Source organism: Bos taurus, chromosome 2 (assembly GCF_002263795.3).
Source record: "Bos taurus isolate L1 Dominette 01449 registration number 42190680 breed Hereford chromosome 2, ARS-UCD2.0, whole genome shotgun sequence".
Classification (NCBI taxonomy): domain Eukaryota; kingdom Metazoa; phylum Chordata; class Mammalia; order Artiodactyla; family Bovidae; genus Bos; species Bos taurus.
In genome coordinates this window covers 18,879,745-18,902,277 of record NC_037329.1, presented here as the reverse complement: position 1 = coordinate 18,902,277, position 22,533 = coordinate 18,879,745, and the positions used below count along the sequence as shown (strand labels likewise).

Below are 22,533 nucleotides of genomic sequence, written 5' to 3'. Positions count from 1 at the left end.
CAGGATATTATCCAGGGTACATGAGGGAAAAATAAAAGGAAATAATGGAAAATGACAAAAAGAAATGGCTTCATTTCCGCCTCCAATACAGAAAAGAAGAAAAGGAAAAAAATAAACAGCCAGGTATATTTTAAAAATCAAAATACACTGTTAAAAATCATGAAATATGCTACAAAATCATCTTCTATTTGAAATTTTCCAAGAAGGAATACAACGTAGCTTCTTTAAACAGAATATTCCATAATTTTGCTAAACATAGAAAAAACCCTCTAAAGTAGGCTGCAGGGTAATTTACTCTGGAACACCTCTGTTCTCTGCTCACTGAAACTGAACACTACTGTATTTGCAAATTCTGGCTTGAAGCACAACTTTTTGTAAAGCATGAGAACTGATCCTCAGCTCCTTTTCATCCTTGGGGTGGGGGAGAAATACATTAAAAACCATAACTTTAAAATGTTTTGTTATTTGTCAGTGAAAACATAAAAATGGGATAAAAGGAAAATATTAAATTATCTACTTCAGAGTTGAATGTATTCAAAGTAATCATTAAAATAATAATAATAATTCCTATAACTCAGCCTGTTCGTTTTCTATATTTCTTACAGACATAAAGCTCAAACTCTGTTTCAGGTATTCATGAAAAGCTAAAATGCCACAAGCCAATGTAATTTAGAAATAATGTTTCACTCAATAACACACTCTCCTCCAAATGTATTAAGTATGCAGACTCTCAAATTTATTAAACATCCCTACACATGCATCAGATATAGCACAATCTGTGTGTTTATGAGTCTCTGAAGTGAAGATGACACAATAAGAAAACAACAATCACCCACCAAGAATCTCCACATGCCACGTGGACATGCACACAAGTCAGGTGATCCTGGACACATTATTAAAATCTCTCATAGTCAGTTTTCCCATCCATAAAAAGTGAAAGTGAAAGTCACATCCAACTCTTTGCAACCCCATGGACTATATAGTCCATGGAATTTTCCAGGCCAGAATACTGGAGTGGGTAGCCTTTCCCTTCTTCAGGGGATCTTCCCAACCCAGGGATCAAACCCAGGTCTCCCACATTGCAGGTGGATTCTTTACCATCTGAGCCACAAGGGAAGCCCAAGAATACTGGAGTGGGTAGCCTATCCCTTCTCCTAAGATCTTACTGACTTAGGAATAGAACAGGGGTCTTCTGCATGGCAGGCAGATTCTTTGCCAACTGAGCTATCAGGGAAGCCCATCCATAAAATGACAATAATAATAATTACCCAAAGGTTTGCTGCGGATTAAATGAGATACTGAATACAAACCATGTATCACAGAGTAATAGTTTCTGTTATTGTCTTGTTTAAGAAGAAAACCAAACACCGAGAGACAATGCATGCTCTTTTAAGGTCTATAATTTGCCTTAAGTTCTTTAGCAAAGATACTGTGAAAATACGTGTGCTTGTAGAGCAGACTAGGTTTAAAATGCTATGAGGGAACAGACAGTTGCCCTTTCAAGGATTTATGCTTCAGGAATAATCAGAAAATCATACTCAAATGTGGTTACCAAAAGTGCTCCAGCGATCTCTGTTGTTGTTGTTTAGTTGCTAAGTTATTTCTGACTCTTCTGTGACCCCATGGACTGTAGCCTGCCAAGCTCCTCTGTCCACGACATTTCCCAAGCAAGTATACTGGAGTGGGTAGCCATTTCCTTCTCCAGGGGATCTTCCTGATTGATTCAGGGATCAAACCCATGTCTCCTGCATTGGCTGGTGGATTCCTCACCACTGAGCCATCGGGGAAGCCCCTCCAGAGATCTTTACCTACCATCAATAGTGCGGGTGGGATGAATTGAGGGAATAGCATTGAAACATGTATATTACCATATGTGAAATAGATCGCCAGTCCAGGTTTGATGCATGAGACAGGGTGCTCAGGGCTGGTACACTGGGATGACCCTGAGGGATGGGATGGGGAGGGAGGTGGGATTGGGGTTCAGGATGGGGGACACACGTACACTCATGGCTGATTTATGTGAATGTATGGCAAAAATCACTACAATATTGTAAAGTAATTAGCCTCCAATTAAAATAAATAAATTAATTTACAAAAAAAAAAAAATAGTGCAGGGCTTTTATCAGTGTTAGAGATGGACTTTCACTGGTGAAATTAGTAGCTTGTTAATCAGCACAATGGATATTAGATATGGACTCTATGAAACTAGTAGTATTCAAGATATGTATATTGGTAATAATATTCTAGAGACCCCTCAACCTCTTGTATTAATAAGATGTAAAAATCTAGCAAATTCCAAAGGTGATGTATCCTTAGGGACAGACTCTGAGGCTGTCCAATCCTGCCACTGGGTCAAAGGGTCTGGCTGCCTGATACCCACCACAAGAGCTACCAGATTCTGCTTCTGACACAGTGCCAGTGGTATTTAGAGCACCTAATAAATTGTGGAAAATTCTGAAAGAGATGGGAATACCAAAGCACCTGACCTGCCTCTTGAGAAACCTGTATGCAGGTCAGGAAGCAACAGTTAGAACTGGACATGGAACAACAGACTGGTTCCAAATAGGAAAAGGAGTATGTCAAGGCTGTATATTTTTACCCTGCTTATTTAACTTATATGCAGAATACATCATGAGAAATGCTGGGCTGGAAGAAGCACAAGCTGGAATCAAGATTGCTGGGAGAAATATCAATAACCTCAGATATGCAGATAACACCACCCTTATGGCAGAAAGTGAAGAGGAACTAAAAAGCCTCTTGATGAAAGTGAAAGGGAAGAGTGAAAAAGTTGGCTTAAAGCTCAACATTCAGAAAACGAAGATCATGGCATCTGGTCCCATCACTTCATGGGAAATAGATGGGGAAACAGTGTCAGACTTTATTTTTTGGGGCTCCAAAATCACTGCAGATGGTGACTGCAGCCATGAAATTAAAAGACACTTACTCCTTGGAAGGAAAGTTATGACCAACCTAGCTAGCATATTGAAAAGTAGAGATATTACTTTGCCAACAAAGGTCCATCTAGTCAAGGCTATGGTTTTTCCAGTAGTCATGTATGGATGTGAGTTGGACTGTGAAGAAAGCTGAGCGCTGAAGAATTGATGCTTTTGAACTGTGGTGTTGGAAAAGACTTGAGAGTCCCTTGGACTGCAAGGAAATCCAACCAGTCCATTCTGAAGGAGATCAGCCCTGGGTGTTCTTTGGAGGGAATGATGCTAAAGCTGAAGCTCCAGTACTTTGGCCACCTCATGCGAAGAGTTGACTCATTGGAAAAGACTCTGATGCTGGGAGGGATTGGGGGCAGGAGGAGAAGGGGACGACAGAGGATGAGATGGCTGGATGGCATCACCAACTCGATGGACGTGAGTCTGAGTGAACTCCAGGAGTTGGTGATGGACAGGGAGGCCTGGTGTGCTGCGATTCATGGAGTCGCAAAGAGTCGGACACGACTGAGCAACTGAACTGAACTGAAAACAAAGAGAGCTTAAATTTCATGAAACTTACTAAACAGGGTATAGGAACTATTTGACCCAACTTGCCAATACATTTTGTTAGATAAATGTCTTTTTATGTAGCAGATTTTGGTCTGAGACCTGTAAAAACAAGTAGCAAAGTTGTAGGAAAGCAGTCATCTCCTATCAACTTCAAGCTTCGGGCAGCTATTATGATGTATTTAAAAGCTATTACTAATAAACTAGTAGTTGTGTGTGATCAAATTGGCTTAGGTCAGTTTGCATTATGATAGTCTCTCTTCTAGTTAAAAAAACATGTTCACTTACCAATGGCTAATTAATTCTTGTGAAATACATGCACACACAGAATAAATCAAAGAAGTTTGAAATAAAGTGAAATCAGAAATCAAAGGAATGCAATTTTTAAAAATTATAATATTGAAGCTGGTGAAGTTTCAGTGAGTTGATATACTGCTATTGGCATTATGTATTAATACAATTTTCTGGGAGAAAATGGGTGAAATGTATCAAGAATATTAAAAAGAAGTTCCACAAACGAGCACATGAAAAGATCCTCAACATCAGCCATCAGGACAAGGCAAATCAAAACCACAATGAAACACTAGTTCATACCCAGTAAAATGACTAAAATCAAAATGACAGGTGCTAGGAAACTGGTCAACCACATATAAAAGAGTGAAACTAGAACACTTTCTAATATCTTACACAAAAATAAACTCAAAATGGATTAAAGTCCTAAATGTAAGATCAGAAACTATAAAACTCTTAGAGGAAAACATAGGCAGAACACTCTGACATAAATCACAGCAAGATCCTCTGTGACCCACCTCCCAGAGTAATGGAAATAAAAACAAAAATGGACAAATGGGATCTAATTAAACTCAAAAGCTTTTGCAAAATGAAGGAAACTATAAGCAAGTTGAAAAGGCAACCTTCAGAATGGGAGAAAATAATAGCACACGAAAAAACTAACAAAGAGTTAATCTCCAAAATATACAAGCAGCTCATGCAGCTCAATACCAGAAAAATGAACAACCCAGTCAGAAAGTGGGCAAAAGAACCAAACAGACATTTCTCCGAAGAAGACATACAGATGGCTAATAAACACATGAAAAGATGCTCAAAGTCACTCCTTATTAGAGAAATGCTAATAAAAAACAATGAGTTACCATCTTACACAGTTCAGAATGGCCACCATCAAAAAGTCTACAAACCATAAATGCTGGCGAGGGTGTGGAGAAAAGGGAACCCTCTTACACTGTTGGTGGAAATGCAAACTGGTACAGCCACTATGGAGAACACTGTGGAAATTCCTTTAAAAACTGGAAATAGAACAGCCATGCAACCCAGCAATCCCACTCCTGGGCATACACACCAAGGAAACCAGAATTGAAAGAGACATAGGTACCCCAGTGTTCATTGCAGCACTGTTTACAATAGCTAGGACATGGAAGCAACCTAGATGTCCATTGGCAGATGAATGGATAAGGAAGTTGTGGTACATATACACAATGGAATATCATTCAGCTATTAAAAGGGACACATCTGAGTCAGTTCTAATGAGGTGGACGAAACTGGAGCCTATTATACAATGATTGAAGTGAGTCAGAAAGAGAAACACAAATACTGTATATTAATGCACATATATGGAATTTAGAAAGATGGTAACAATGATCCTATATGCAAGGCAGCAAAAGAGACACAGACATAAAGAACAGACTTTTGGACTCTGTGGGAGAAGATGAGGGCGGGATGATTTGAGAGATTAGCATTGAAACATGCATATTACCATATATAAAATAAAATAGATGTCCAGTGCAAGTTCAACACATGAAGCAGGGCACTCAAAGTCGTTGCTCTGGGACAACCCAGAGGGATGGGGTGGGGAGGGAGGTGGAAGCAGGGTTCAGGTTCACAGTGTGCCTGTGCCTAACTCCTGTCGAGGTATGGCAAAAACCATCACAACATGTAAAGTAATTATCCTCCAATTAAAATAAATTAATTTTTAAAAAAGTATTACCAGGGATCTGGAGAAATTGGAATAGTCATACATTGCTGGTGGAAATGTAAAAATAGTGCTGCCAGTTTGGGAAAGTGTCTGGTAATTCCTCAGAAGGTTAAACATTAGAGTTACCATATGGCCCAGCAATTCTCTTCTTAGATTTGTCTCCAAGAAAAATGAAAACATATGTTCACACAAAAACTTGTATGTGAGTGTTCACAGCAGCATTATTCATAATAGTCAAGAAGTGGAAACAACTCAAACGTTCATCAACTGATGAATGGATAAATAAAATGTGGTATGTTCATGCAATGAAGCATTATTTAGGCACAAAAAGAAATACTAATAGTACAGATAAATGCTACAACATGGATAAATCTTGAAATCATTATGCTCAGTGAATGAAGCCAGCCAAAAAGGACCACACACTGTATGGCTCAATTTACATAAATTGCCCCCAATTGGCAAACCCATAGAAACAGAAGGTAGACTGTCAGTAGCCTAAGACTAAAAGAGCTGGGGGCAAATGGAAAGGGACTATTAATGGACATGGGGTTGCTTTTGGGGTGATTAAGGCATCCTACATTTGAATGTGGTGATAGTCACAGATCTCTGCAAATATACTAAAAGCCATTGACTTGAGCACTTCAAATGGGTGAATTGTGTGGTATGTGAATTACATCCCAATAAGGTTTTTATTAAAAATTAATGTTCAAAAGAAACAAAGGCAAAAAACAAATGTGACCTATTTAAAATTTAAAAGCTTTCGCACAGCAAAGAAAACTATCAACAAAATGAAAAAGAAAAACTACTGAATGGAAGGAAATATTTGCGAATGATGTGACCGATAATGGGTTAATATCCAAATATACAAACAGCTCACACAACTCCATATCAAAAAAACCAAATAACCTGATTTATTAATAAAAATGGGTAGAAGACCTGAAAAGAAAATTTCCCAAAGAAGACATACAAATGGCCTACAAGTGCATGAAAAATTGCTCAAACCTTAATCATCAGAGAAATGCAAAACCACAAGATACTGCCTCACATCTGTCAGAAAGGTCATCACTAGAAAGACCACAAATAACAAATGTTGGTGGGGATGTAGAGGAAAGGAAAGTCCAGTGCACTGTTGGTGGGACTATAAATTGGGGCAGCCACTGTGGAAAAGACTATGGAGTTTCCTCCTCAAAAAATCTATAGAACTACTGTATGACCCAGCAATTATACTGCTTCATATGTGTGCAAAGAAAATGAAAACAATAATTCAAAAAGATACACACACCCAAATGTTCGTAGGAGCGTTATTTATAATAGCCAAGATATGAAAACAAGCCAAGTGTTCATCAATAGATAAATGGATAAAGAAGATGCGGCACGTTAGCCATAAAAAAGAATGAAATTCTGCCATTTGCAACAATATGGATGGACCTAGAGGGAATTATTCTTAGTGAAATAAGTAGACAGAGAAATACAAATACTGTATATATCGCTTATTTTTGAAATCTAAAAAATAAAATAAATGAATGCATATAACAAAACAGAAACCAACTTACAGATGCAGAGAACTAGTGGCTGCCAGAAGGAAGAGGAAGGGGGAAGGGGCAAGACAGGGGTTTGAGACTGAGAGATACAAACTACCATTACAAAATAAATAAGCAACAAGGATATATCATACAGCACAGGGAAATATAGCCATTATTTTTGTAATAACTTTAAATGGAGTATCATCTATTAAAAACACACTGAATCACTATGATGTACACCTGAAACTAACATATTATAGATCAAATATGCTTCAATTTTTAAAAAATCTCACACTCAAAAAAGAAAAACAAAAAACTACCTGAACCAGTAATCCTAAATTTGAACCGTAGAAAATTGTAAATGTTTTTGACCTACAAAATAGTGACTTAATGTAGCTATCCTATGATGAAGTCCTAGATTCATTTATAAAAAGTTCATTAGTTATAATTTTATTATAACATGATTTTGGAAAAAACTTAAATGCTGAGGGATGATTAATAAATCATTGCATAATTACATGATAGAAGATAATGATAATAGGAATTGTGCCTTGAAAAATCAAAGCACAATAAAATGTCATGCATACTTTATAATACTTTATTTGTAAGTAAAAATAAAGAAATATAAGGAAATACATCAAGAATATTAACAATATTCTCTCTGCAAATTAGGATGATAGGTGATTTTATTTTTTTCATTTTTGTACTTTAAAAATGTAATAAGTTTGTATTACTTTTATAATTAAAAAATAATATTATCATGAAAGGAAAGGAAAATAAACCAAGAAAGACAAATATGCTCAGATCAAAGGTAGTCATTTGGAATTATATTCTTTTTTTAATTAAAAAGAATTTGACTTAAGTTTTCAAATTCCAATTTAAGTATTTCATCATTCTAAGGTGAAAAAAGTAACCTTGTTCTTTTATTCAGACAACAAAACACTACTTATTCAAAGATATTATCTGTCTTAATTTGAAATCTCCAGTAAACAAGAATTCACAACACCCTGTTCTAGTTCTTTAGTAATCATTCTTCTTTCCAACAAGTGCTTATTTAATTCTAATCTGTGATTGCATATCACTCTCCTTTATCCAAGCCCTGTATAAATCTGAGATAGAGTTTATGAGACAGTTTTTTTTTGTTTTTTTTGTCATTTTGCACTTTTAGAAGTGACTTCACTATAAGACTGTTTCATAACCTGCCAAATATTAAAAGCCATGGACATACTGGTCTCTGAAAATCAGAATACCCTGAACTCCTCTCAGCCTTCCACATTTTCCTCCCATATGCCCCAGAGTCCTGTCTGTCCAGCACTATATGTCAGCAGCCTGACCATGTCAGGTCAAGATCATCACATTTTCGTAACTTCTCCAATTCGGGTGATGGTAAATTGATCCTGTACTTACAGCTTGATACCCCCTGAGAAGATGCAGTACCAAGATATCTGAGGTGAACGTAATGGACAACACTTTTTGTACTTCAAGTGCTTAAGGCAGCCTAGAGGGACACACATCTTGAGTGAACATCTGAAGTTTAGAGGGAAAAGAGATTCAGTTGAGGAGTCCATCACAGTTTACCATAGGTACTGAAGAGAAAGCTTTGGCTCAAATCTTGCTCCAGCCTAGTGAAAGATCCTATTGTACTGCAAACATTTTAATCTTACCTAAACTTAATTAAGCACAGTTGTATGAATAAGTTACAGAAAAAAAATGGTTGAATTACCTTAATTATAAGAATTATATTTCTAATCACTACTTGAAGTTATATACTCACATATTTACTTTGTTTATTGTCTGTCTATGGAGAAGGCAATGGCACCCTACTCCAGTACTCTTGCCTGGAAAATCCGATGGGCGGAGGAGCCTGGTGGGCTGCAGTCCATGGGGTCACGAAGAGTCGGACACGACTGAGCGACTTCACTTTCATTTTTCACTTTCATGCATTGGAGAAGGAAATGGAAACCCACTCCAGTGTTCTTGCCTGGAGAATCCCAGGGACGGGGGAGCCTGGTGGGCTGCGGTCTATGGGGGTCGCACAGAGTCGGACACGACTGAAGCGACTTAGCAGCATACCATAAGAATGTAAATTCTGAAAGGGCAGGAATTTTTGGCTCTTATTAAGCAGTTTAACCCCCATACTTGGAACAGTGCCTCAAACATAGTAGTATTTACTAAGTAGACACTCAATAAGTAGTGAATGAATGCATAGCTCTTTCACAATGAAACATCATTTGGCCATTAAAAATGATGTTCGGATTAATGACCATTCAAAATCCCTCTGATTCTGCATTGTAACAGTTACAGCCCTGTAACTTACTTAGTTCATTTATTTATATCTTGCTCGTTCAGGTCCCTGCTAAGTGCAAACTACCGAACAAGGTTCTGCAAAGTATATGGAAAGAGACAGAAAGGGCAAGCACTTATCATCTCCTTGGTAACTCTTAGAAATACAAAAAGAGAAGCTCAAAAAGCAGGAAGTCACAAAAGCCAACATATGACACTGTAGTTTTTGCAAGGGACATGTATATCTGCCAACATACCAAACATTATTTGCATCTGAAATACAAAATACACTATGTAGGTATTGTCTTTAATTTTGTCAACTGGTGTGTCATTGATTTTCTTAGCTCCTAAATATTCAGTCATTATATCTTTGCTCAATGAATGGTTAGTTAAAATCCAACTGCAATCACTGGGGTCATCTGAAAAAAAATGTTAAACTATAAAACATTAGGAACTACTATTAAGGAAAAATAATAATCGCTTTTGGAATACTGCCTACTTAAGATGACAGGATTTGACTTAAACCTTGAAAGAGGATGAAGAAGAGAAGAATTTCGTGCAGTCAGATAAGAATACAAGTAAAGGTATGGGAGTAGGAAACACATGACCAAACTGGGGCAGAGTGACCAGTTTTTTAGAGCAATAACCCTTAATCTGGGCCCCAGCAGGCAGACTCCCATTCTTATGCCACCATTAGATCCTGCCTAAGGATAAGGCAGAGAATAGTGCTGAAAGTCTGGGACAGTTCTCCAATAGGAAAAAACGCCCTTAAATTTAACCAGAGTTCTGACAGTTACTCTATTAGTAATAGTTTTTTTCTTGTAAATCTTGTTTATTTCTGAAATCCTCAGTCAGATTTAGTCCAGGGAATACACAGAACATAAAATAGGTCTCTGAAGCTCTGTAGCTTCACAGTGATCACCTAGGACCTGGATAATAGATGTTAAAAGGCAAATAGTACAGTGACTAACAGCTTGAATGTAGATAAGACAGTACAATTAACAAGTTGTATTATTCAATCCACATTTTTCCAGGATTGAAATCTTATTAATGAAATATAACTTGAAATCAAGAGCTGTATTCCAAAACTTTTTAAACCTTTTGTCAAACACTGATTTTTTCATTCTAATTTTATTGCAACAGTTTTGAAAATCTAACTTAATTGGACTATAGACAGGAAACAGGGGGAAATGAGATGAGGACCAAAAGGCCACATGTTCAAATTAGTTTGTTTGAACTACTGCTCGTTCAGTATTTGGGTATCTAAACGATAGCGCAGGATTACAAGAAAACACATAAACCTGCCTAGCAGAGTTATGGAGAAGGCAATGGCACCCCACTCCAGTACTCTTGCCTGGGAAAATCCCATGGACAGAGGAGCCTGGTAGGCTGTGGTCCATGGGGTCGCGAAGAGTCTGACACGACTGCGCGACTTCACTTTCACTTTTCACTTTCATGCATCGGAGAAGGAAATGGCAACCCACTCCAGTACTCTTGTCTGGAAAATCCCATGGACGGAGGAGCCTGGTAGGCTGCATGCAGTCCATGGGGTCACGAAGAGTCGGACACAACTGAGCGACTTCACTTTCACTTTTCACTTTCATGCATTGGAGAAGGAAATGGAAACCCACTCCAGTGTTCTTGCCTTGAGAATCCCAGGGACGGGGGAGCCTGGTGGGCTGCCGTCTATGGGGTCGCACAGAGTCGGACACAACTGAAGTGATTTAACAGCAGCAGCAGCAGCAGCAGCAGAGTTATAATACCACTAGCCACACATGTAACAAGGTTTTTTAAACACAATGATTTGAAAAGCACTTTTGAAAAGTACCTTCATAGAGAAACTAACTCTTTATAGGATGACAGAAGAAACCTGTCCATCTTCACTTCCTTAAGTTGATTTTATTAAACCGACTAGTAATTTGGGGATTGTCTATTATGGCAGAGTTGGAGCTTACAGACACATCTAAAGGCTTTCTGAAAAAAAAATCAATTCTATACCACACCAACTCCATGCAAGACAAACATCTGCGAGCTGCCTCCACTCTTCTGGGACCACCAATTTGTTACCCCTATCAGCGTGATGTATCAACATCCTTCTGCCCCACTAATGTGAACTTTAGTACCTTTAGCACCATTGATATCTCACCAGGCTCCTAAACATTAGCCTTCATAAAACCAGGAACAATTTAAAAATGTAAGATCAAGAGCTTATGAAATCCTCACTTTGTCTGACTGTGGCTATCTCAGGCCTGTTGCAAATAACAAAACTCCAGCTTCTGCAAGACTCATTAGCCTTATCCATGCACCGTCCTCAACACCAGTTGGCAGGGCAGCATCACCCGTAACAAGTTCTTGGAATGTGGCCAGTCCCAGGGCAGGCTAACTCGGCTGGCTATACCCCAGCTCTGCAGGGTATCTGAACATGCTGGCACGAAGAAGAGCAGCAGGGTAGCTGAACACTCTGAACGACAAGCTGGAGAGAAGTGATCACAGGCTAAAGAAACCCTGTGAGATAAGCCAGAGAAGGACTTCAAGCCACAACTTCTTATAAGATGGTCGTTGGAAAGTTGTCAGAAAGCATTTAACAGGAGGCTTCCTGTGTGCTGTTTTGGATCTGTCAGGAATTCTCTGCTCCTTATTAATTCCTGAATATTCAGGAATTAAGAGGAGAAGCAAGCCTCTCCCTGGACTGAGGAATCCAGGCATTTCCTTCATTAGCGTTTCTATATGGTGATAAGTACCCTCTTCCTTCTTGTGAACCATACGGTAAAAGTGATTGTTTACAAATCTCTCTCTTTAATATGGATTGCCTATGTTTTGTAAGTCTGGAATTTTAATCTTTATCTTTGCTGAGAATAACTACTTTGTAAGACAGTATATATGCCCACACCATGTTGATTAAAACACCTTTGCTCCATCAGAGCTCTGGTCCCCATGTCTTTCTTTCTTTCTCTCTCTCTCTCTTTCAGGCTGATCCCCTGGAGCACAGAGGCTCTCTGAGTTCACTTTCCTGCCCAGGCTTCTAAGACCCTCTTGAGAAGGTGCTCTGTGCCTTCACCCCATTGAGAGGGTGCCCGAGGCCTCCATGAACAGAGCAAGCCCTGTGCAGGGGTTTTATTGGCTTTCTGTGTAAACCAAGGAATATCAGCCTCTTTCTCTCCTTTACTTTCTTATCATCGACTCTGGACCACCAGGTTCCGGTCAATTAAAGGACCTCAACAGAAAATAACTGCAATGGACATATTCCTCACTCAACAATGCCATAATAAACAGCTCCTTTGGGGCTCAGTTAATGACAAGCTAGGAAGGGCGGGTAAGAGCGCATGCTTATTTCCATATCCCAGGTTTCCTCTGTTGTGCCCATACATCTTGAGACATCCCAGATATTTGCTCCCATCCAGGTCTCATTATTTTATTTTGCAAGATAACACCTACTTTTACTCACTCAGGAATAATGAAGTGATCAATTAATTGGATGCAAGGAGTCTAATCATACCACCTCAATCAGCTAGTGTATATGTATCACAGAAAAACAGGAACATATGCTGGAAATCATGAAGTGAACCAGGAAATTCTGATCATCTCTTGGGTATGATTTACCTGTAGGTGCACTAGCAACATGAATTGCCAAACTAATAATTTGCCATTATGTAACTTAAATTATTAAATTATGTGCATGTGGTAGATTATATCTCATACAAACCCTGACCATAACTGATAACATTATTGCTAATTATGCAAGAACTTTAAATAACATGATGATTTAAAATAATTGAAAGCGAAGTTTTTAGGCAGAGCCAGGATAACCATCTGTCAGGTAGATTCCTGCTTTGGATGAGGACAGGGGTTGTAGGAAAAGGACTTGATGACCTTTCTGGGGGCCACCATCGAATATTACATGATACAGCACAGTCACTGAAGCATACGCATGTATAGAGTATAAGAAACACAATAGGATCCCATGCACGATTATGTTAGAGATGTAAATAGGCTAGAAATGAATGTACCACATTTAATTTTTAATTTATCCCAGGCAAATAACTTACCAATTCTCATATGGCAAAATGTGTTGGAATTACACCAAACATAACACAGCTGATAGTCTCCAGAAGTTGACATTTTAAGATATCAGGATATACAAATCACATTATGCTAAATGTGCAATAAATTTACCGCTATGCATATGAATGATGACATAGCAGTTATATGTATAAACTAAAATAACAAATAGAGTTCAAATTTTATTCATTTGGATTGGAGTAGATGGTGAGATTTCAGCTCATTATTGATAAGAGCTTTACATCTATCATCTACTTAACTCCTCACAACAACCCCAGGAGGTCCTGAGGCTAGGAGGAATTGGCCTTAGCAGAAGGTCATTCTGCTAATCCGTGCCAGGCAAAGACTTGAACCAGCCTGGAAGGCCATCTGATCTGTGCCCCTCACCAACAGTGAACACTGCACTTTTGCTTCCCTCCCTTGTCTCCTTACTTGTAGGCAACGATGAAAATTTTGCTGCTGGAGTTGATACTGGTAAATGTGGGAGGAGGTTCTCTGAAGCCTGCCTGGCAGACTAAGGAAAACTAATTTGAGTTTTTAAATGTGAATTGAACAAAGTTGGCAGGTATCTGTGAGGAGAGGTATGGGTATGCTGCTCCCTTTATAAATGGGCTCAATATATCTGAAAGCTATTTGATAACTTGAAATAAGAGCTATAAAACTTTTCTTGCTCTTTGACTCAGTAATTTCAGTCTCTGGAATACACCCCAAGGAAATAACACAAAAGAAAATGGTAATTTGTTCAAGATGTTCATTCAGGAGTTATTTGTATTAGTGAAAAACTAGAAACAACCCAAATTTCCAGTAATAAGACAAGAACTAAGCAAGCTAGATTATATAGACAAAGAAGAAAATTCATAATCCCTAAAAATGGCAAATGAAGGCTACATTTGTATGTGGACACATATGTAAGAAATAACTTTAAATTAGAAAGTAGAAAAAAAAAAGAAAGTAGAATACAAGTTGGTATAAGTATAATCTTGTACAATCAAGTAAAACAGTATGTGTATAAACAATCATACAAGAGGACTGTAAATTTATAAAGAAGTATAGCCCTCATTTTGTTGTTGAAATTTGGACAGTGGAACTGGCACATAGATTGTGCTTAATAAAAACTTACAGACTTATATTATACAAAGGTAATCCTTTAACTAAGACCTGACTGTATCTCACATAGATTAACATTGCTTCAGTACAAGCTAATCTTTTGCGAAGACTTACCAAGTGCTAGGTTCTCTTCCAAGTTCTTTCCTTGTATTTTCTCATTTAATTCCCTATTGTCTCAGGAGATAAGTATTTTTATTATATTCTCTCCTAAAAGGAGGAAATTGGAGCACAGAGAAGCTAAGTAACTTGCCCAAGGTTACACAGGCTATGGCAGAGTTCGAATTTCAACCCAAGGACACTCGTCCCCTGGAGGAGGAAATGGCAACCCACTCAGTATTCTTGCCTGCGAAATCCCATGAACAGAGGAGCCTGGTGGGCTACAGTCCATGGGGTCACAAAGAGTTGGACGCGACTAAGCACCCAAATCACCGCCACGCTCCCTATCTGGCCTGTATGACCCATTGGGCCACAGTGTTTTCTCTTACATGAAAAAAAAAAGTATCTAGATCTTATTCTGTCCTGTTAATCATTTCTAGAATTTATTTTCTGCTTTTCTTCCTCCCCGCTCCTGTTTGGTTTATTCTAGAATTCTTGTGGTAAATAACAATCACCAGATACAGCATTTGAGATAAAAATACTCTCCATCTAGTTGTCACTGTAATAATATAACCTATGTGCCCCAGGTGATTGACAGAGGTTTCTTTCCAAGAAGTGAGACTTGGGTAAGGGTTTTTAATCAGGTGAGGAAACTGTGGAGCCTGGAAAATAAAATGCTGCTGCTACTGCTGCTGCTGCTGCTAAGTCGCTTCAGTTGTGCCTGACTCTGTGCGACCGCATAGACGGCAGCCCACAAGGCTCCCCCGTCCCTGGGATTCTCAAGGCAAGAACACTGGAGTGGGTTGCCATTTCCTTCTCCAATGCATGAAAGTGAAGAGTGAAAGTGAAGTGGCTCAGTCGTGTCCAACTCCTAGCGACCCCATGGACGGCAGCCTACCAGGCTCCTCCGTCCATGGGATTTTCCAGGCAAGAGTACTGGAGTGGGGTGCCATTGCCTTCTCCAAAATAAAATGCTACTTACATTTAAATTTTTTTAAACTTAGTAAATTTCTTACATTTAAATGTAAGAAATAAGCTGTCTGGGAATAAGTGACAAATATAGAGGAACACTTTGAAACTCTTTGGGAATTATGTTTACATTTGTCTAGTTTCTTATACTTTGCAAAGTATTTGTTAGTGATCACCTTATTAAGCTCTCATGCTGTAAAACGGTAGACAGTCTAGTTGACCAAACAGGAAACTGAAAGTCAGAGTTTAAGTGGCTCACCCAAAGCAGGCTACTTATCCTTAGCCAGGCTGAAGCTTGGGCCTAGCCCTCATTCTCAGCAGAGCAAAGCACTGATGCTGTTCTAGACAGGAACAAGGCCCTCTGCAGACCTTCCCTTTCAATTATCCAGAGTTTATGAAGTCCTAGATTCTAAGTACAAATCCACTGAGAAAAGTCCAGAAAATAAATCTAACATAAATGGAATCAGAGATGAGAATTAAATATATAACGGAATCCTCTTAAATGAACGAGACAGAGTCAAAGCAAGACTAATATCTGTGTATCAACTCAACTATTTGGGAGATGCTATTACGTTTGGAAAAACCAAACTCAAATCCTCCTATAAGTCCTTTTTATGTCCCTGTGAAAGTTGCTCAGTTGTGTCTGATTCTTTGTGACCCCACAGACTGTGGCCCGCCAAGCTCCTCTATCCATGGAATTCTCCAGGCGAGGACTCTGGAGTGGGTAGCCATTCCCTTCTCCACTGTATATTCCCATCCCAGGGATTGAACCTGTGTCTCCTGCTTTGCAGGCAGATTCTTTACCATCCAAGCCATCAGCGAAGCCCATAAGTCCTTATAGGAGGTATATTATTATAAGACTGTCATCTTTGGTACAAAAGGAGCAAAATAAAACGTTTGTTCTATCTGCACATTCACGGAAATATTTGCATAGTGAATGACGTAGACTGCATTTTACGTGTTCCTAAACAGCGTCACCTTCTCACCTAGCTTTGTCTTAAAAAAAGCTTTCTTCAGAGGTCCGATCAGAGGCCATCTCCTCCAGGAAGCCTCTTCAGAGTCTTCGAGGGAGCCTCGCTCTCCCTTTCCTAGGCACTCACAGCAGTCCTAGAATATCTAATTGCTGACCTCCCCTTCTTCCTTGTGCAGACCACACAGCACAGCACGTCTGGAATTTACCTTTGCTTCTCATGGCCCAACACAAGTACTCTGCACCCTGTAGCTGATTATTGAACGGGTAAGACCTTGCCTGAGGTCCTATCACACAGTAAGACTTTATCAGCCTTTCCTGGGATTTGGGCTGTGTAAATCTGACTAGACAAATGACCTCTCAATAAAAGACTCTCTTAAAAGTCTTTTTCCTTATAATCATATTTTATGTTGACCTTCTATACCAGAACATTTGTATTAATTTAATGCATTAGTAATCAGCACTGGCAAACAGCAATCTCACAGCCAGAAGGTTAAATTATAAAGTGCTTTTTAGAATCAAACAGGAGTATGGCAATCATAAACCTAAACAAATTAACTTGAGGTTTGCTTTTACCACAGATTTTATAAATATTCCACCAGGTTCTATTCAACATGAATGGAAAGAGATTCGAAGCCAGAACCTCAGCTCTTTGAAGCGCTCTCTTTTAAAATGAGCTGGTGCAGAAAATACTGGTGAGAAAATTCAACATTTCAGAGCAAAAAGTACATCATTTCTACCAAGGTCAGCTGCTCTTCAGGGACAAAAATAATGTCCTTTTTATTAGCAATTTGGAATAACAATTAAATAACATTCATTTTATTGAGATTTTTATAGAAGAACTGAGAAAATAATTCTTCACAGTGGTTATAAAAATATAAGAAAAGGGCTGAGTTTCTGAAACATAGTAATCTTTTTATCTCCCCTATCTTCCCTTGGGCTGTGTGTGCTGGTATTATGATCCTCAATTAAAAAGCTTATTTATAAGGAATATAAAGATTAGGGAATAACAAGAAGACTACTGGGGATTGCAATGAAAAGCAAGTTAAGGTGAAGACGAAGTAATTATTTTCAATTATACTACATTCTATGATATGGCAAAAAAAAAGCTCCCATTATATTTCATATAATAGGAGAAAAAGTTATTTGATTCATGAATGGTCTAATCCAACAGCTATTCGCATAATTCCTGTCCTTTTCAGGGAGAATAGCAATCAGTGATCAAGAAGAAAAGTACAAATCACAAAATACGTGCAGTCTTACTTTTTCATCATCTTCAGTAAATGGAGCACCCTCAGGAATCTTATTGATCGCTTGGGCCACGCCGATGATCTCACCGTCACTGCTTCGGATAGGCATGCACAGTAATGACTTTGTCTTGTACCCAGTTAGCTTGTCGATTTCATCATTGAATCTTCGATCCTAAAAATAAGACAAGAGAGGGCATTAATTGCATGTGCCTTGTTGTCAAGAGGGAGAGAGAAGTGTATTTTTGTCTATTTCTGCGTATAAGAACTTATTGTTGGGAATGTCACCTCACTGATTTTTAATAACAAGAACAGATTTGATTGCATGTTGAATTCACCAAAGGAGTATAAATGAAAACAAATCACCCCCATAGTTGTTCCCCATGGTAAACGAAAAGAGAAACTTTAAACCCCACCACAACAACATATCCAAACTGGGGGAGCGGGAAGTGTTTTTTATAGAACTTCACACTATGCTATTTACTAAAATATGTTATTTCACATAGACAACTGGCTACAAAGTATTATATAAGAAAAATACATAATAAATATATTAAGTATTATGAAAAAATGCAGAAAAGCACTACTTTTCTTCCAGTCAAATGATCCTGTGGGAAAAAAATAGAATGTATGAGTCCATACTGATACTTTTTAAATACTTTAAAAAATGTTTTTAATATAATGGGGAGGAAGGAGGTAACAGGTTTCTTTACAGAATGTTAGCTAAAAACATGGAAGAAATGATAAAATTATATAATACCTATTTTGCAACTACCAATGCAATAATGGATACAAGCAAGAATCATTAATCAACGATGCCAATCAAGATGCCAATACCATTAGGTGAAAAATTACTGTTAAGTTATTCACTTAGTCTCAAAGTGCTATCCCACAGATTCCTCATTAAATTAAAAGAGGAAAAGATGTCTTTTTATTAAAAGATCTGATGGACATAAGATTTAAAAAATGATCAAACTTACCATCACCATTAATGGGACAAAATAGCACCATGTGCCTCCCTGATGTGGTGCTATAAGAAGGACACAACATCATCAAGAATGTGGGATGCTTTTGTCCAACCTCTGAATCTGATCATTCAGGAAAAGAAAATTAGGAAAGATGCAGATCATCAGTCATTCTATCAGAAGCCTGACCTAGACTCTTCAAAAATGTCAGTATCATGAGAGATGAAATAAAGCCATGGGAGCTGTGCTGGTTTAAAGAAGACTGAAGAGACCTGAAACCTAAATGACATTGAAAAGTGTTGTGCAATTTAGGGGGAAGATGACTAGAGGAAGTTGAACAAGAACTTTATATATTAGGTAATATCATGTGTCAATATATAATTTCTTGGGTGTGATAGTGATATTGTAATGATGTAGGAGAATGTTCTTATATTTAGGATATGCATGCTAGAGTATTTTGAGATGAAATGTCATAATACCTTCAATTTACTTTCAAATGGAAAGCAAGAAAAAGGAAGGAATGAAAGAAGAGAAGGAAGGGAGGGAGGGTGGGAGGAAAGAGAAGGAAGGAAGGACAGAGTAAGAGAGAGAGAGCAAAGACTGGCTCCTGATAGGGTGCTGCTGTTGCTGCTGAGTCGCTTCAGTCGTGTCTGGCTCTGTGTGGCCCCATAGACGGCAGCCCACAAGGCTCCCCCATCCCTGGGATTCTCCAGGCAAGAACACTGGAGTGGGTTGCCATTTCCTTCTCCAATGCATGAAAGTGAAGAGTGAGAGTCGAGACGCTCAGTCGTATCCGACTCTTAGCGACCCCATGGACTGCAGCCCACCAGGCTCCTCCGTCCATGGGATTTTCCAGGCAAGAGTACTAGAGTGGGGTGCTATTGCCTTCTCCGCCTGACAGGGTAATGGGGGCTAAAAACATTCCAAGGAAGAAGACGAACTGGATCCAGGCTCACTGTTTCAATCTAGGGGCTGAACTGAGGCCTCTCCCAGTACTCTTGACATTTCCTTGTTGAAAGAGCCTTAAAAATAAGAAGCAAAGCACTGTCATCTACCACCATCTGGAACTGTGAATTTTATCTGACTGAGGGCCTACGGAGGCTGGCTGTGGACAAACTGAAAGCCCCCAGGGCAAACACTGTTGGCCTTCTACGAGTGTTGTGCTATCCCCACAATCAAAAGGCCTGGAGCCCTCTTCTACTAAGGCCTGATTCTGGTCCAGGACTTCTGGAGGCCATTCTAAACCCTTAGTTAGGAAGAGAGGAGCCCTAAAGGAGAGACAGAAATCAAAAGCCAGCCAAGCAAAAAAAAAAAAAAAAGCCAAGCAAAGCAAATCGCCTGCTCAAAATGAGCCTGCAACCAAACTTTCAGAAAAACACTAATTTGCATTACTACTTCTGTGCTTTTCGTTCACTTAGGAGCCACTATGTATCAGGCTGTGAGCATCATCCTGGCCGTCATGGCACATGCAGTCTAGCAGGCGAGGCAGGTGACAGGTATACAAATCTATACCATATATTGTGGTAACTGATACTGAATAAGAGAGCAAGGTGCCATAAGACAGACTCAAAAGAAGGGATCTACTTTTCTGGGGATCAAGGAAGGTCTCTCTGAAGACAGGACAAGTAAGTTCAGACTTGATTCACAAGGAATAATTTGTCAGTCAAAGAGTGGTGGGGAAAACTTTCCGGGAAGCTGAAACGTTGCACATGTGAAGGTCCAGAAGCAAAAGAAAGCTTAGTAGTTTCCCCAGACTCAAAGGTCAAAGGCCAGAGAACAGGAAGCCAAAGGGAGAATGGAAGAGGAAGGCAGGAGCCAGGGAGTGCCAAGTCTTAACAGGACCAGGCAGGAGTTACATTATTCCTAATGGAAAATCACCAAAAATCTTGAAGCAGAAGGATGCGATGATTCATTTCAGCACTCAGTATTCTCTGAAAGCATCATCTCAGTTTATTTGTTCTCCTGCCACTGGTATATAAGACCTAAGACAGAAAAGCTTTTGTCTCTCATTTACTACCTCAAACTGGCATTAGAGGTGCTCCACAACATTTTTCCTGAGTAATAGAACTTTTTTCTAAAAACTATATTGCAATTATGCAAAATATTAGAAAGTTAAAAAGGCCCTGAGACTCCATCATATTTCACTTCTTGGCATATATTTAGAGGTACTATTACACATGCACCATAGAGAGATGTACAAATGTTTACTGCAACATCAATTATGAAAAGAAAAAACCTGGAAGTCATTTGAATGGTCAACAGAAAGATACCTTATGATGTCTTGTTTTGATACACTCTACAACAATTTAAATGAATAAACGAAAGCTTCTTGTATTAACATGAACAAATATCAAAAACATGTTAAATGAAGCAAAGTGCTACAATCTGATACCATCTATATAATACCACCAATATTTAAAAATAATGCTAAATATTATGTAGCAAAGTACACTGCATGCATAAGAATAATAAACTCTAAACTGATATGCATGGTTGGTTAGCTCCAGGGAGGAAGAGAGGAGATGGCATGAGGGAGAGAGAGGGTGAGGCTTCAGCTCTTAACAACCAAGTTTTCCTTGCTAAAAAACAAACAAACAAACAAACAAAAAAAAACTTTGAAGCAAATATAGTACAATGTTGAGACTCTATAAACCTTGATGGCCCATTCTTATCTAAAAGTTTGAAATATTTTACAATAAAAGTTTAAGACTATTTTTTAAAAGTTAACTTTGTGGAAGATGAGATAGGGTTGGAATAGGAAAAACCAGTTAGGAAATGTCAGTGGTCCAGGTAAGGCAAGATGGTGGTCTGGGTTAAAAGAAAGCAGTGGAGGCAAGGAGAAATAGATGGATACGTTGAGTTCACAGTGCTTCCTGACACACTGGTTGGGGATGGGGCACTCGAGAAAGATGAAGAATCTTAGGTTTTAATTCGAGACGCTGCATACATGGAAGCACCATTTACTGGGATGGGGAACAGTGAGATGAAGGTGAAAGTCTACATATAAAGAAAGCCAAGAAGGTTGATAAAAACATTTTAAAAAATTTTTTTAAAAAGGTTGATAAATCAGTGAGTGCATCCTGTGACCTAAATCAGTGGTTCTTTACTCTGGCTGCAGGTGAGAATTACCTGAGAAGGTTGACTCAATCAGGATGAAGCTTTGATTTTTAATTGGTTTTAAATGCTCATAAATGATTCTCATATGAGACCAATTGTCCAAAATGATGAAGAGCTTAGTCACTAGTAAGATCAATAAAGTTCGCTAATGAGAAAAAAGCCTTAAAATGGGAAGGAAGAAAGATGATGTCATGGCATGTATTTTGCTGGTTATATATTAGTGATGTGGACCCTGTGAGACTGGACTGGAAAATCCACTCTGGAATAGGTGAGCCTTTCTGCTCTTATCTTTGTGATGGTCTGTATCTCTGGAGAAGGGCCTCATCCACCACAATCCAACTCTGAGTTAATCAACCACCAAGACTATGGGGTATTCATTGCCAAAATAGTCAAAGCCACACGAAAACAACAGACATACAGGTGCCCGGTCGTGACCAAGGGGAACACAAATATAGTAAACCCTCTGCACCCTCTTTTCAACTCTCTACATTCACCTGATAAACTTGTAACTAGAGGAGAAAAAGATAATTATGTTGATATATGTGGTACGTGTTAATCTTCCAATTTAAAAGCTGATAAGAATGATTCATTTCATAAAGTCTTGATGGTTTTTTAAATATAATGCATGGTAAAACATACTTTGTCCATGTCTTCATCACACTATTTATGGGAATATTCTCCCAAATTAACTCAAAATTTGATATAATTCATCTAAT

General features: G+C 38.6%; 1 protein-coding gene across 1 annotated transcript in view; it reads right to left on the bottom strand.

Annotated features, from left to right (window-relative positions):
- Positions 1 to 22,533, bottom strand: part of PDE11A (phosphodiesterase 11A) — a 423,445-nt gene that overhangs the window by 347,772 nt on the left and 53,140 nt on the right. The window contains exon 2 of the mRNA NM_001205422.1: positions 17,752 to 17,910. Coding sequence (NP_001192351.1) covers positions 17,752 to 17,910 — 159 coding nt within the window. The remainder of the gene's footprint in view (positions 1 to 17,751; positions 17,911 to 22,533) is intronic.